We start from the raw sequence: 12,259 nt of genomic DNA, 5'->3' as shown, positions 1-12,259 counted from the left end.
TGAACCTAAAAGATGATATTGAAACTAGTTACAGCCAAGAACTTGAGTCAAATATAGAGTCCTTCCATAAATTCACTAATCTCATTTGATCTCATCATTTTTCTATTAATTTTTTTTTGTCAGTTACATACAAAGACAAAATAACAGGCTCATAGAAAGAATGGAAGGAAACTTAGCTTAACTAGGAACTGATACTGTAGTTACTTATAACTTTAATTTTTTTATTTTCATTTTTTTATTTATTTTAACTGGAGGCTAATTACTATACAATATTGTGGTGGTTTTTGCCATACATCGACATGAATCAGCCATGGGTGTACACGTGTCCCCCCATCCTGAACCCCGCTCTGACCTCCCTTCCCACCCCATCCCTTGGTTGTCCCAGAACACCAGCTTTGAGTGCCGTGCTTCTCGCTTTGAACTTGCACTGGTCATCTATTTTACATATGGTAATATATATATGTTTCAATGCTAATAACTCAAGTCGGCCCACCCTCACCTTCTCCCACATAGTCCAAAAGTCTGTTCTTTACATCTGTCTCCTTTGCTGTCTTGCATATAGGGTCATTGTTAACCATCTTCCTAAATCCATATATATGCGTTAATATATTGGTGTTTCTCTTTCTGACTTACTTCACTCAGTATAATAGGCTCCAGTTTCATCCACCTCATTAGAACTGACTCAAATGCATTCTTTTTTATAGCTGAGTAATCCATTGTGTATATGTACCGCAACTTCCTTACCCATTCGTCTGCCGATGGACATCTAGGTTGCTTCCATGTCCTGGCTATTGTAAACAGTGCTGCAGTGAACATTGGGGTACACGTGTCTCTTTCAATTCTGGTTTCCTCGATGTGTATGCCCAGCAGTGGGATTGCTGGGTCATATGGCAGTTCTATTTCCAGTTTTTTAAGGAATCTCCACACTGTTCTCCATAGTGGCTGTACTAGTTTGCATTCCTACCAACAGTGTAAGAGGGTTCCCTTTTCTTCACACCCTCTCCAGCATTTATTGTTCATAGACTTTTTGATGGCAGCCTTTCTGACTGGCATGAAATGGTACTTCATTGTGGTTGTGATTGCATTTCTCTGATAATGAGTGATGTTGAGCATCTTTTCATGTGTTTGTCAGCCATATATATGTCTTCTTTGAAGAAATGTCTGTTTAGTTCTATTGGCTCATTTTTTGATTGGGTCATTTATTTTTCTGATGTTTATCTGCATGAGCTTGTATATTTTGGAGATTAATTCCTTGTCAGTTGTTTCGTTTACTATTATTTTCTCCCGTTCTGAAGGCTGCCTTTTCACCTTGCTTATAGTTTTCTTTGTTGTGCAAAAGCTTTTAAATTTAATTAGGCCCCATTTGTTTGTTTTTGTTTTTAATTTCATTACTCTGGGAGGTAGGTCATAGAGGATCTTGCTGTGATTTATGTCAGAGTGTTCTGCCTATGTTTTCCTCTAAGAGTTTTATAGTTTCTGGTCTTATATTTAGATCTTTAATCCATTTTGAGTTTATTTTTGTGTATGCTATAACTTTAATTTTTTTACAATAAGAAAAAAGTACTGAGTGTAGAATGTAAATACTGACTAAATACTTAATTTTTTTTTTCCTATTTTAGAAAATAGAAGCACGAGTGTCAGCTGATGAGGACCTCAAACTTTCTGACCTTTTGAAATATTACTTAAGAGAATCCCAAGCTGCTAAGGTAATTTTATTCATTGTTTTTTAAAATTGACTGCTTTACAGAAACCCATCATCTCTTTAGAAGTTGTTAGACTTAAGATGGTTTAAGATGACTTATCTCTTGATTTTAAATCATATTTTCAAGTGTGATTTTTTTTTTTCTCCTTTTATAGATTGTAGGTCACAGAACCCCACGTTAAAGTCTCCTCTATTAACTTCTGATACAGTTTGTCTAGAACTTATCTTTTTTTTGAATTTGATATATTTAGCCAGGTGAAATACCTGCAGAGACAAAAGGAAAACGCCCAAATAACAGTTGTACAGTTAGAGGATTCCTAATTTGGCCTATCTAAGTCCTCTGTTGGGGGTGTCTGCTCAGTTGTGTGCAGCTCTTTATGACTGCATGGACTGTAGCCTGCCAGGCTCCTCTGTCCATGGGATTTTCCCAAACAAGAATACTGGAGTGGGTTGCCATGTCCTCCTCCAGGGGACCTTCCCGACCCAGGGATTGAACCCACGTCTCCTGTGTCTCCTGCATCATGGGCAGATTCTTTACCACTGAATCACCAGGGAAGCCCTCTGTTGAGGGTGAGCGAGTCATAAAACAAGGATATGTTTTATTTTAAGGCATCTCAAATTTCCTTTTGGAAATCTGTCCATGTGTAAAACTAAAACTCTTTACTAATCAAAAAAATGTTTAACAAAAACTTCTAAAAGCACTGAAATGTTAGTGACTCAGATATTCCAATTCAGTGTTAATTTATGAATTGAGATGTACAGAAAATTCCCATCTGGTCCCTGTTGCTTTGAATACCCTTCTTTTATTTCTCATCAAATTATAAATAACCCTTTTAACTTTGAGGACTTAAGTACTTGCAGATATACTGTCCATATCGAATTTGTTTTAAATCAGATTGTGTATTATGAACTGCTTAACATTGGTTGGGCAGGGTTAAAATAAATTGTTCACTTTTGAAGACTTATTATTATAATATGTTATTGTTTGTAATATATTCATAAAAGGGAAGGCTGCTCAACAAGTAAAAAGGAATAAGCTATGCATATATGCAACAAGATGGGTCACTCTCAAAATAATTTTGCTGAGTGAAAGAAGCCCGGCAGGAAAGACTGCAGTTTACATTAGCGCTCACTCTTGGTGGTGTACTTTCTGTGGGTTTGGACAAGAGTGTAGTGACATAAGTATCATACAGAATAGTTTTCCTGCCAGAAACCCTGTGTTCCATCTGTTCATTCGTCTTCCTCCTAACACTTTTTGATACTTTAATTGCCTCCATAGTTTTCCCTTTTCCAAAATGACATATTGTTGAGTCTTGTCATACTGGTTTCTTCACTTGGTAACGTGCATTTAAGTTGCCTCTGTGCTTTTCAGGACTTGATAGCTCTTATCTCTTCAGCAGTTAATAGCCTCTATCCATCAGATTTGTTTATCCACTAACCTTACTGAACGGTTGCTTCTAAGTTTTGGCAGTTATGAGTACAGCTGCTATAAACATCTGTGTGCAGGTTTTTGTGTGAACATAAGTTTTCAACTCCTTTGAGTAATTAACAGCAAGGAGGGTAATTGCTAGAACATATGATAAGAGTAGTTCTGTCAAACTGTCTTCCAAAGTGGCTATATCATTGCATTCCCACCAGAATGAATGAGAATTCCTGTTGCATAACATCCTCACCAGCAATCGGTATTATCAGCATTGTAGATTTTGGCCATTCTGACAAGGTGTGTAGTGATACCTTGTTCTAATCTGCATTTCCCTGATAACATTTGATGTGAAGCATCTTTTCACAAGCTTATTTGCCATCTCTGTGTCTTTGCTGAGCTACCTGTTCTAAAAAAAGAGTTATTTGTGTATTTTGGATAGCAGTCCTTTCTATCAACATTTTTAACTGTCAGGGAAAGGAAAGTGTCAGTCGCTCAGTCATGTCTGACTCTTTGCGACCCCATGGACTGTAGCCTGTCAGGCTCCTCTGTCCATGAGGATTCTCCAGGCAAGAATACTGGAGGGAGTAGCCATTTCCTTCTTCAGGGGATCTTCCCAGTCCAGGGATTGAACCCGGGTTGCCTGTATGCCAGGCAGATTCTTTATCATTTGAGCCATCAGGGGAGCTCCTGAGCCACCAAATACACATCAAAACCATGGAGTTATATCACTTCACACCCACTACATAGCTCTAATCAAAAAGACAACAGTGTTGACAGGCATGTGGAGAAATGAGACCCCTCATAGTTCTGGTGGAAAAATGTAAATGGTGCAGTCACTTTGAAAGTAGTCTGGCATTTTCTCAAGAGGTTCAACATAGAGTTACAAGTTGACCCTGCAATTCTACTTCTAAATAATGAGCTATGAAAGAGAAATGAAACATGAAAACATATCCACAGAAAAGCTTAAACACACATGTTCGTAACAGCATTTTTATGAAATAGCCAAAAAGTTGAAACAAACCAAATCTTTCAGCTGATGAATGGATCAATCAGTGTGGTATATCCATACAGTGAAATATAGAGCTTCCCTGGTGGCTCAGAGGTTAAAAGCGTCCGCCTCCAACGCAGGAGACCTGGGTTCGATCCCTGGGTTGGGAAGATCCCCTGGAGAAGGAAATGGTAACCCACTCCAGTACTTTTGCCTGGAGAATCCCATGGACAGAGAAGCCTGATAGGCTACAGTCCACGGGGTCGCAAAGAGTCGGACACGACCGAGCAGCTTCACTTTCACTTTGATATCCATACAGTGAAATATTTAGCAATCAAAGGTATGAAATACTGATTCATGCTACAAATAGATGAACTTGAAATTTTATGCTAAGTGAAAAAGCCAGACAGGGGAGTTCGCTGGCAGTCCAATGGTTAGGACTCTACTCTTTCACTGCTGAGGGCCCAGGTTCATTCAGTCCCTGGTCAGAAAACTAAGATCCCACAAGGCAAGCAGCCAAAAAAGGAAAAAAATAAATAAAAGCCAGGCACAAAAGGCTGCATATGAAATGATTCCTTTAAGAAATCTGTTTATTTGGCTGTGCTGGGTCTTTGTTGCTATGTGGGCTTTTCCCTAGTTTGGCAAGTTGGGGTTCCTCTCCGCTTGTGGTGCACGGACTTCATTGTGGTGGCCTCTCTCGTTGCAGAGCACGGGCTCTGCAGCGCACGTGCTTCAGTAGTTGTGGCTCCCGGGCCCCAGAGCAGACTCAATAGTTGCGGCACATGGGGTTGCTTGTCTTAGACAGGTGGGATCTTCGAGGATCAGGGAGGGAAACCGTATCTCTTGCATTGGCAGGCACATTTTTTTAGCCTTGAGCCACCAGGGAAGCCCAAGATTCCTTTTTTAATGAAATGTCCAAAATAGGCAAATCTGTAGAGACAGCAGATGAATGACTGGAGGTGGGGGCTGTAGGAGGAAATGGAGAGTGATTGCCATGGATATGAGATTTCCTTTTGGGTGACAGAGATGTTCTAAGATTGAGTGTAGTGATGGGTACACAATTCTGTGTGCATATTAACCATTGAATTGTGCTCTTTAAATGGGTGAATTATATGGTGATATGAGTTATACCTCAATAAAGCTGTTACCAAAAAAATGTGGAAGAGTAACTGACCTGTGGCATTCCGTGTGTAAGTGTTAGCTCCGATGATGGTTGTTAGGGGTGGGTGGGGGGAGGTTGGCAGCAGCTACTAGACACGAGCAGCATGTGTTATCATGCAGCATTCTGTTTTATAGGATCTCCTCTATCGAAGATCTAGGTCATTAGTGGATTATGAAAATGCCAATAAAGCACTGGATAAAGCAAGAGCGAAAAATAAAGATGTTCTGCAGGCTGAAACATCCCAACAGTTATGTTGTCAGAAATTTGAAAAAATATCTGAATCTGCAAAACAAGGTACTCTTATATTAACCTTTAGTCATCAGGTATGTTTTACACTGTTACACAAGTAGTTAATCCTAATTTGTTTTGTTCACAGAACTTATAGATTTTAAGACAAGAAGAGTTGCTGCATTCAGAAAAAATTTAGTGGAACTGGCAGAGTTAGAACTGAAGCATGCAAAGGTAGTGTCATATTAAAGATATAACAATTTAAGTGACTTAAAATTTAGGAATGAGTCTGTTATGATACTTTATACTAATTTTAAAAATAGGAAATCTTAGACTTGAGAGGGATTTTAAAGATTATCTGATTTCAGCAAGAATAGTATCTGCAGTGTCTCTAATGGTTAGCTCTGCAAGACTCCAGTACCTAATACGGAGAAACAGTGTCATTTTTTGACTAGTTAAAAAAATAAATTTTCTTTACTGTCATTGCTCATTTAAAATACTATACCTGAAAATGGGAACACTTTTGCATGTGTGAAATGATTATTGTACACATTTCTTGTTGCAGCATGTTTTTTTAATTGAAGTATATAGTTGATTTAGAATGTTACGTTGATTTCAGGTGTACAGAAAAGTGATTCAGTTTTATACATATATGTATATATTCTTTTTCAGATTCTTTTCCGTTATAGGTTATTATAGAATATTGAGTATAGTTCCCTGTGCTATCCAGTGGGTCCTTGTTGTTTATTTTATATATAGCAGCATGTGTATGTTCCCTTGTGGCTCAGCTGGTAAAGAATCCACCCGCAATGTGAGAGACCTGGGTTTGATCCCTGGATTGGGAAGATCCCCTGGAAAAGGGAAAGGCTACCCATTCCAGTATTCTGGCCTGGAGAATTCCATGGACTGTATAGTCCATGGGGTTGCAAAGAGTTGGACACAACTGAGCAACTTTCAAAAAAAAAAAAGTGTGTATATGTTACTCTCAAATTCATATTTTTTGTGGTTAAAAAACATAAAATTTCCCATCTTAACCATTTTTAAATGTGAAGTTTGAGTAGTGTTAAGTATATTCACATTGTTGTATACCGGATCTCTAGAACTTTTTCATTTACTGAGCATTTATTTTAAAAATGTAATTGCAGGCCACATGTGTGTCTGTTAAATTTTAGCTTGCTAGTCTTAGCCCAGCTCATTGAGATGTTTTGGAAACTTGGGTTTGATCATGTGGTATTTGACTATTACACTAGTTTTTCCTGTCAGTTGTTTGATATTTGCAATTTGTATGAACTTCCTTTTTATGTCTTCATCTAAGTTTTGATTTAAAAGGTTGATCAGGATTAAAGGAATCAGTGTTTGTTAATCTAATTTATAAAAGTGGCACCAAAAAACTTTTAGTTCCCTTCTGTTCTTTCTATGCTAATTGATACTAACTTATTAATATTATTTGGTTATATTTATTTGGATAGTTATGAATTCACTTATTTATACTATTATCCACCATTATTTCTCCATTTTATCTGTGAAGGACATTAGGATCGAGCCTGTGTTGGTTTTCTGATGTTCACTGCTTCTGTTCTTTTTAAAGACGTTACAAACTATCACGGGTTTTGTTACAGATTAAGGATGAGTTGACAAACTATAACCTGTTTTTGTACAGCCTGTGAGTCAGAAATAGCATTCATGTCTTTAAATGATTATAAAAAGATCAAAAGAATAATACTTCTTGACATGCTAATTATATGAAACTCATTTAACCTATAAAGTTTTATTGAAATTTAACCTATAAAGTTTTATTGAAATACAGCCAAGCTTGTTCACTTACACTTTGTCTATGATTGCTTTCATACTACTGCAGCAACGCTGAGTAGTTGAAACAGAGACCAAACGTCTCTGAAAGTCTAAAATGTTTACTGTTTAGCGCTTCACAAAAAGAGTTCACTGACCCATGCTATAGGTTGGTGTTAGCTTCTGGTTTCCAGATTTTGTACTTTTTCAAATTCTTTCTGAGGTATGTTCTTTGGGTGCCAGTTTCTCACAGCTGTTCTAGTCCAGTTGTTCTGAACTAGTAGTGATTTTGCCCCCCCAGAAGACATTTAGTAATTTCTGGAGACATTTATGGTTGTCACCAATCAGGATGGGTAGGTTATAGAGAGGCCAGAGGCCAGGGTTGCTACTCAGCATCCTCCAATGCACAGAGAACCCCCACAAGAGGGGATCACAGCCCCCGTGTCAGGAGTGCTGAGCTTGGAGAACTCTGTTGTCTCAGATTTCTTACTGATTTTTTAAGTCCGAACAAAATCTCATTTTGGTCCCAGGATCCAAGTAAACCATTCCAGAAAGAGTAGATAACGGTTAAATTTACAGCAAGATGTTTGAAACTACTTTGGATGTTATTTATTATAACTGACATATATGACTCTACCACATAACTGAAGTCTAGTTATAACAGAAAACTCGGTAGTTAGGTCACTTTTGTTTCCTTGAAAATAGGCTCAGATTCTTTATTAAGGAAATAAAAAATGTATGATGGGGCAGTAACAAAAAAAGTGATGAGCCAGCTGTGGGGGTGTGACGTGAGTCCCCACGTACCCTACTGTAGGTGCAGAGCAAGGTACACCTTTTGCAGGGCATCTGGCAGGTGTCAGCCTGCAGCACATACATCTCGTGACTCGGCGGTTCCCGTTGGGGGGTGCAGCTGTAAGAAGGTAATTTCATGACGATAGGCAGGCTTAGAGTCATTTGTCACAGTTCTGTTCTTATACCGGCCAAAAATTGACAGTAACTTAAACATCTAAAATTGTTTATTTTCACTTAATTTTAGACTTTCAGAAATGTTGCAAGGAAAGTACAAAGAATTTCTGAATACTCTTCACCCAGATTCCCCAAATGTGCGTGTTATCACATCTATTTTGTCTTTTTCTCTCCCTTCTTCCCTGTTTCTCTTTACACACACATCCCTGTACATACCTATTTTTGTCTTAAACCGTATGAATAAGTTGCAGATTCTATGCTTCTTCCTTTTACATGTTTCAGTGTGAATTTCCTAAAACCAAGTAATTCTCTTAAAATAGTCAATTATAAAGGTGAGGAAATTAATATTGACATAATTCTGTTATCTAACCCAGAGACCTGTATTCACATTTCCCTGGTTGTGCCAGTAATGTCCTTAATGGCAGAAGGAGTGAAGAGATCGTGTGCATTCAGTGCACCTGTCGTCTTAGACTTCTGGTGTCTGGGGAAGTTGCTGAGTCTTTGTGTTTTGTAGCATTGGATACAACCCACTCCAGTGTTCTTGCCTGGAGAATTCCAGGGACGGCGGAGCCTGGTGGTGGGCTGCCGTCTCTGGGGTCGCACAGAGTCGGACACGACTGAAGTGACTTAGCAGCAGCAGCAGCAGCAGCATTGGATACAGGCCCGTAGAATGTCCCTCAGTTTGGGTTTGTCTGATTCCTGGGTTTGGGTTTTGCACTCTGGGAAGGTGTCCCACACAGAAGTGATGTTCAGATGGTCTCATTGCATCGCATGTGAGGAGATACATGCTGTTGATTAGCTGCCTTACTGGCAATGTACAACATTGATCATTTGCTTAAAGTGATGTCTGCAGGCTTCACAGTGGCCGAGTTGCTGTTTTATACTTTGGAATTAAGAGGTATACTGTGGGGAGGTACTTGAGACTGTTAAATACCCCATCACTCAACCAGCACTGACCTGTAGAACTTCGTGCCATGGAGGAAGTACTCTCATTAGCACTACCCGTGTGGTTGGCGTTAGTCACGTGTGGCTGTTGACCCCTTGAAATGTGGATAATGCACCTGAGGGACTGAGTTTTCATTTAATTTTAATTAACAGAAATTTTAATTATGCAGCTGTACATAACTAATGGCTACAGTATTAGCATTTTAAGTCTCATAATAGCATCCATTCATGTTTTTTGCCTGAGTCAGTTAATTTGTGATGATTGCCAAATGGTCATTTTCTAATTCCATCTTTATACATTTTAGTTGACTTTCTAAGGAGAAGGATTTCCTTCACTCCTGTTAATATATTACTGTAATGTAAATATACTTAAATTTACTTTTGTATGTTCCTAAATTTGGATGCCAGTTCACATGTTTTATAAATGGGCATTTAGGTATGACTTTTGTAGAATACTTGTGTGTGATCTTACTATTTTTATAAAACTGCTATAAGTCTAAGCTAATGTATATTTTAGTAGCTAAAGAATAAGAACCTGTCTTACCATCAGAACATGCTCAGTAGTTTAATCGGTATACAAAGGGCATATTTTATAACCCTCACTAGTGCATGCCAAATATTAATATATTAGTCTAGATAGAAACTTACTGAAGCATCTAGTATGTGGAAAATATTATTGTGCATGGAACAGATTCTGTAATTTTATGTCTTTAAACCTTTATTTCTACATAATGACTGTTTTCACAATTCTGGTATTTTAATGTGATTTCTAATGCCATGTGTTTTCAGTAAGACTTTTTCACACTATTTGAAGCTCACTGTTGCTGTTCCCTTCCTTTGCAGGGTAATCTACAATTGCTGCAGAACTGCCTGGCAGTGCTCAATGGAGACACATAAGCCACACTCTTGCCTTCCAGTTAAAAAGGGCTGCCTTCCTTCAGATTTTATTTTTTATTAATGATGTTAGGCATTTACTGCTCACTGGAAACGAAAGAAACAGCTGACAGAGTGCATCTCCTCTCCCTTTTTCTGAAAAATAATGGATCAGTGCCACCCACGGGTCTGCGGGCTGCGTGGTGGCACCTGCGCACCTGCGCCCTGGACAATTGCCCATCATCGTGCCCTCCTCCTCTTCAGAAGTCCAAAGTTCTGTCTTTTTTAAGTAGCCTCTATAACTGTTTATTTTATGAATAACTTTATTTTATGAATAGTATTCCTTTTGGCTGCCAATCTTATTTACCTTTAAATAATTTCTGAAGTTTAACCCTTTCAAAAATACATGGTTTAAACAAAGATAAGGATTGCCATTACCTTTTTTTTTTTTTTAATTTTGTTTAAAAAAAAACATTATACACCACCATAGTTCACTCTTGTATCCTGGTAAAGCATCTTAATCAGACTTATTTTAATTAATGAACGTTTCTTAGAAGTTTTGGGACAGGCTTTATGTACTCTTTATAAGTATGATTTCTGAAGAAAAGCAAATGCATTAGTATGTTTGCCTTAAACTTGTAGACTAAACCAACTATTGTCAAATAAACAGTGATAACAGTGATAGTTTTTAACTCTGGTCATTGTATCACTCTCAAATTTGGAGTAGCTATAATCTACTCCTATACTATGCTTTTACAGTGCAGGTCTTAGCTTTTCTTTCTTTCTTTTAAAATGGCATATGGAACCAAGTTCACCGCTTTACAGAAGAATGAACTGCTTCTCTGGGTGCTTTGAGCACTTTGTATAAGATGGAATTGGACAGAGACAGGTTAGAGACCGCTGTTTGTAAAACTGGAACAGAGACTCTGGTCTGTTATAATTTCCAGGATTCCACCTCTAGCTCAGCCAATTAACCATGAGACATATGCCAGAGTATAGATTGGTATGTAGAGAGAAAGAGGCCTGCTATAGGGAATAGTACTTGTCAGTGGGGAAAAGTTGGAATATTTGGAATAGAAGTTAGGGTACAAAGTTAAGGTAATGTCAGTAGCTACTTTACAAATACGATTGACCTTTCTAATGTGAATGACCATTATGTTATTCCTGGTTTAAAATTAGCTCGAGTGGTTGGATTTTTCCACTCTAAGTTGTCTCCCATGTAGAAACCACAGGCATTTGGGTTGGTCACCCCTCCAGTGTGTTCCTAATTGTTTTTGCAAACCATTCTGAAGACCGCCTGCCTGGGTCTCAGGGCTAGTTACTACGGTTCCAGACTTCCTCTGCTGCTTGTCTCTTGCCTCGCTGGTGTGCTGCTCAGTGTTCCTCTCTGTTACTGTTGTTCCTCAGTGTGTTTGAATTGTCCATGTTTGTGTTGGCTGAGAGATTGTGTTTTGTCCTCCATGTGCCCTTCACTGGTGAGAATATGCCCCTGTGATGCCCACCAGTGGGTGAACGTGGGGTGGAGGGCCCCAGCCTTTGGATTCAAGGGCAGTCCCTTCACCAGCTGCCCTTGTGGCCTCAGACCATAGGGTTCACTTGAGCTCTTTGCCTGTTTCTCCACCATGAAGGATACACTGACCTACCTCACAGGGGTGTTGTGAGGATTAATAAATGTTGGTACAGTGCTTTGGAAATGTGAAGATGCTGTGTTAATGCTAAAAAATAGCAAGTTCACAATTTTCTACACAGCCATCAACTAATCTGTTTCTACCAAGGTGGCCTTTTTCTAGGAAGGAAGTACAGTGGAAAGTACATCCCCTGACCTTTGGTTTACATTTTAGAATGCTTGACGGAATGGGGTAAACTGGAGGTGACGATTATGGGTGTGGGGAGGTGAGGCGTGCTTAATAAATACATGTATAAATGAGTTATTACTATCCAAGGGTCTTAGGAAAGAATGTGTGTTACTCCTTTGAAGTCTTAGGGCAAAAATTTACTTTGTACCTCCAGAACAATTGAAACATTCCATAGCTCACTGCTAGTCCCTGTTAAAAATAGCCCACCCTGGATTCACTGCTGTCGATTGAGTTGTGGCATTCATAAAGCTTTAGCGTGGCAGAGGTGCAAGAGGAGGACACCTAGTGGCAGAGACAGGACAGCAATGGAGAAAAATGGTTTCCCTCA

The 12,259-nt window shown here is 38.8% G+C and overlaps 1 protein-coding gene across 1 annotated transcript in view; it reads left to right on the top strand.

Moving 5' to 3' along the window:
- The window catches only part of SNX6 (sorting nexin 6), a 69,383-nt gene extending 57,614 nt beyond the window's left edge, over positions 1 to 11,769 (top strand). The window contains exons 11-14 of the mRNA XM_010835349.1: positions 1,620 to 1,706; positions 5,410 to 5,569; positions 5,652 to 5,737; positions 10,046 to 11,769. Coding sequence (XP_010833651.1) covers positions 1,620 to 1,706; positions 5,410 to 5,569; positions 5,652 to 5,737; positions 10,046 to 10,099 — 387 coding nt within the window. The 3' untranslated portion in view covers positions 10,100 to 11,769. The remainder of the gene's footprint in view (positions 1 to 1,619; positions 1,707 to 5,409; positions 5,570 to 5,651; positions 5,738 to 10,045) is intronic.
- Positions 11,770 to 12,259: the final 490 nt, after the last annotated feature.

This window comes from Bison bison, unplaced genomic scaffold (genome assembly GCF_000754665.1).
Source record: "Bison bison bison isolate TAMUID 2011002044 unplaced genomic scaffold, Bison_UMD1.0 scf7180017864041, whole genome shotgun sequence".
Classification (NCBI taxonomy): Eukaryota; Metazoa; Chordata; class Mammalia; order Artiodactyla; family Bovidae; genus Bison; species Bison bison.
Note: the sequence above shows the minus strand (reverse complement) of the source record. Positions and strands in the feature narration are given on the sequence as shown.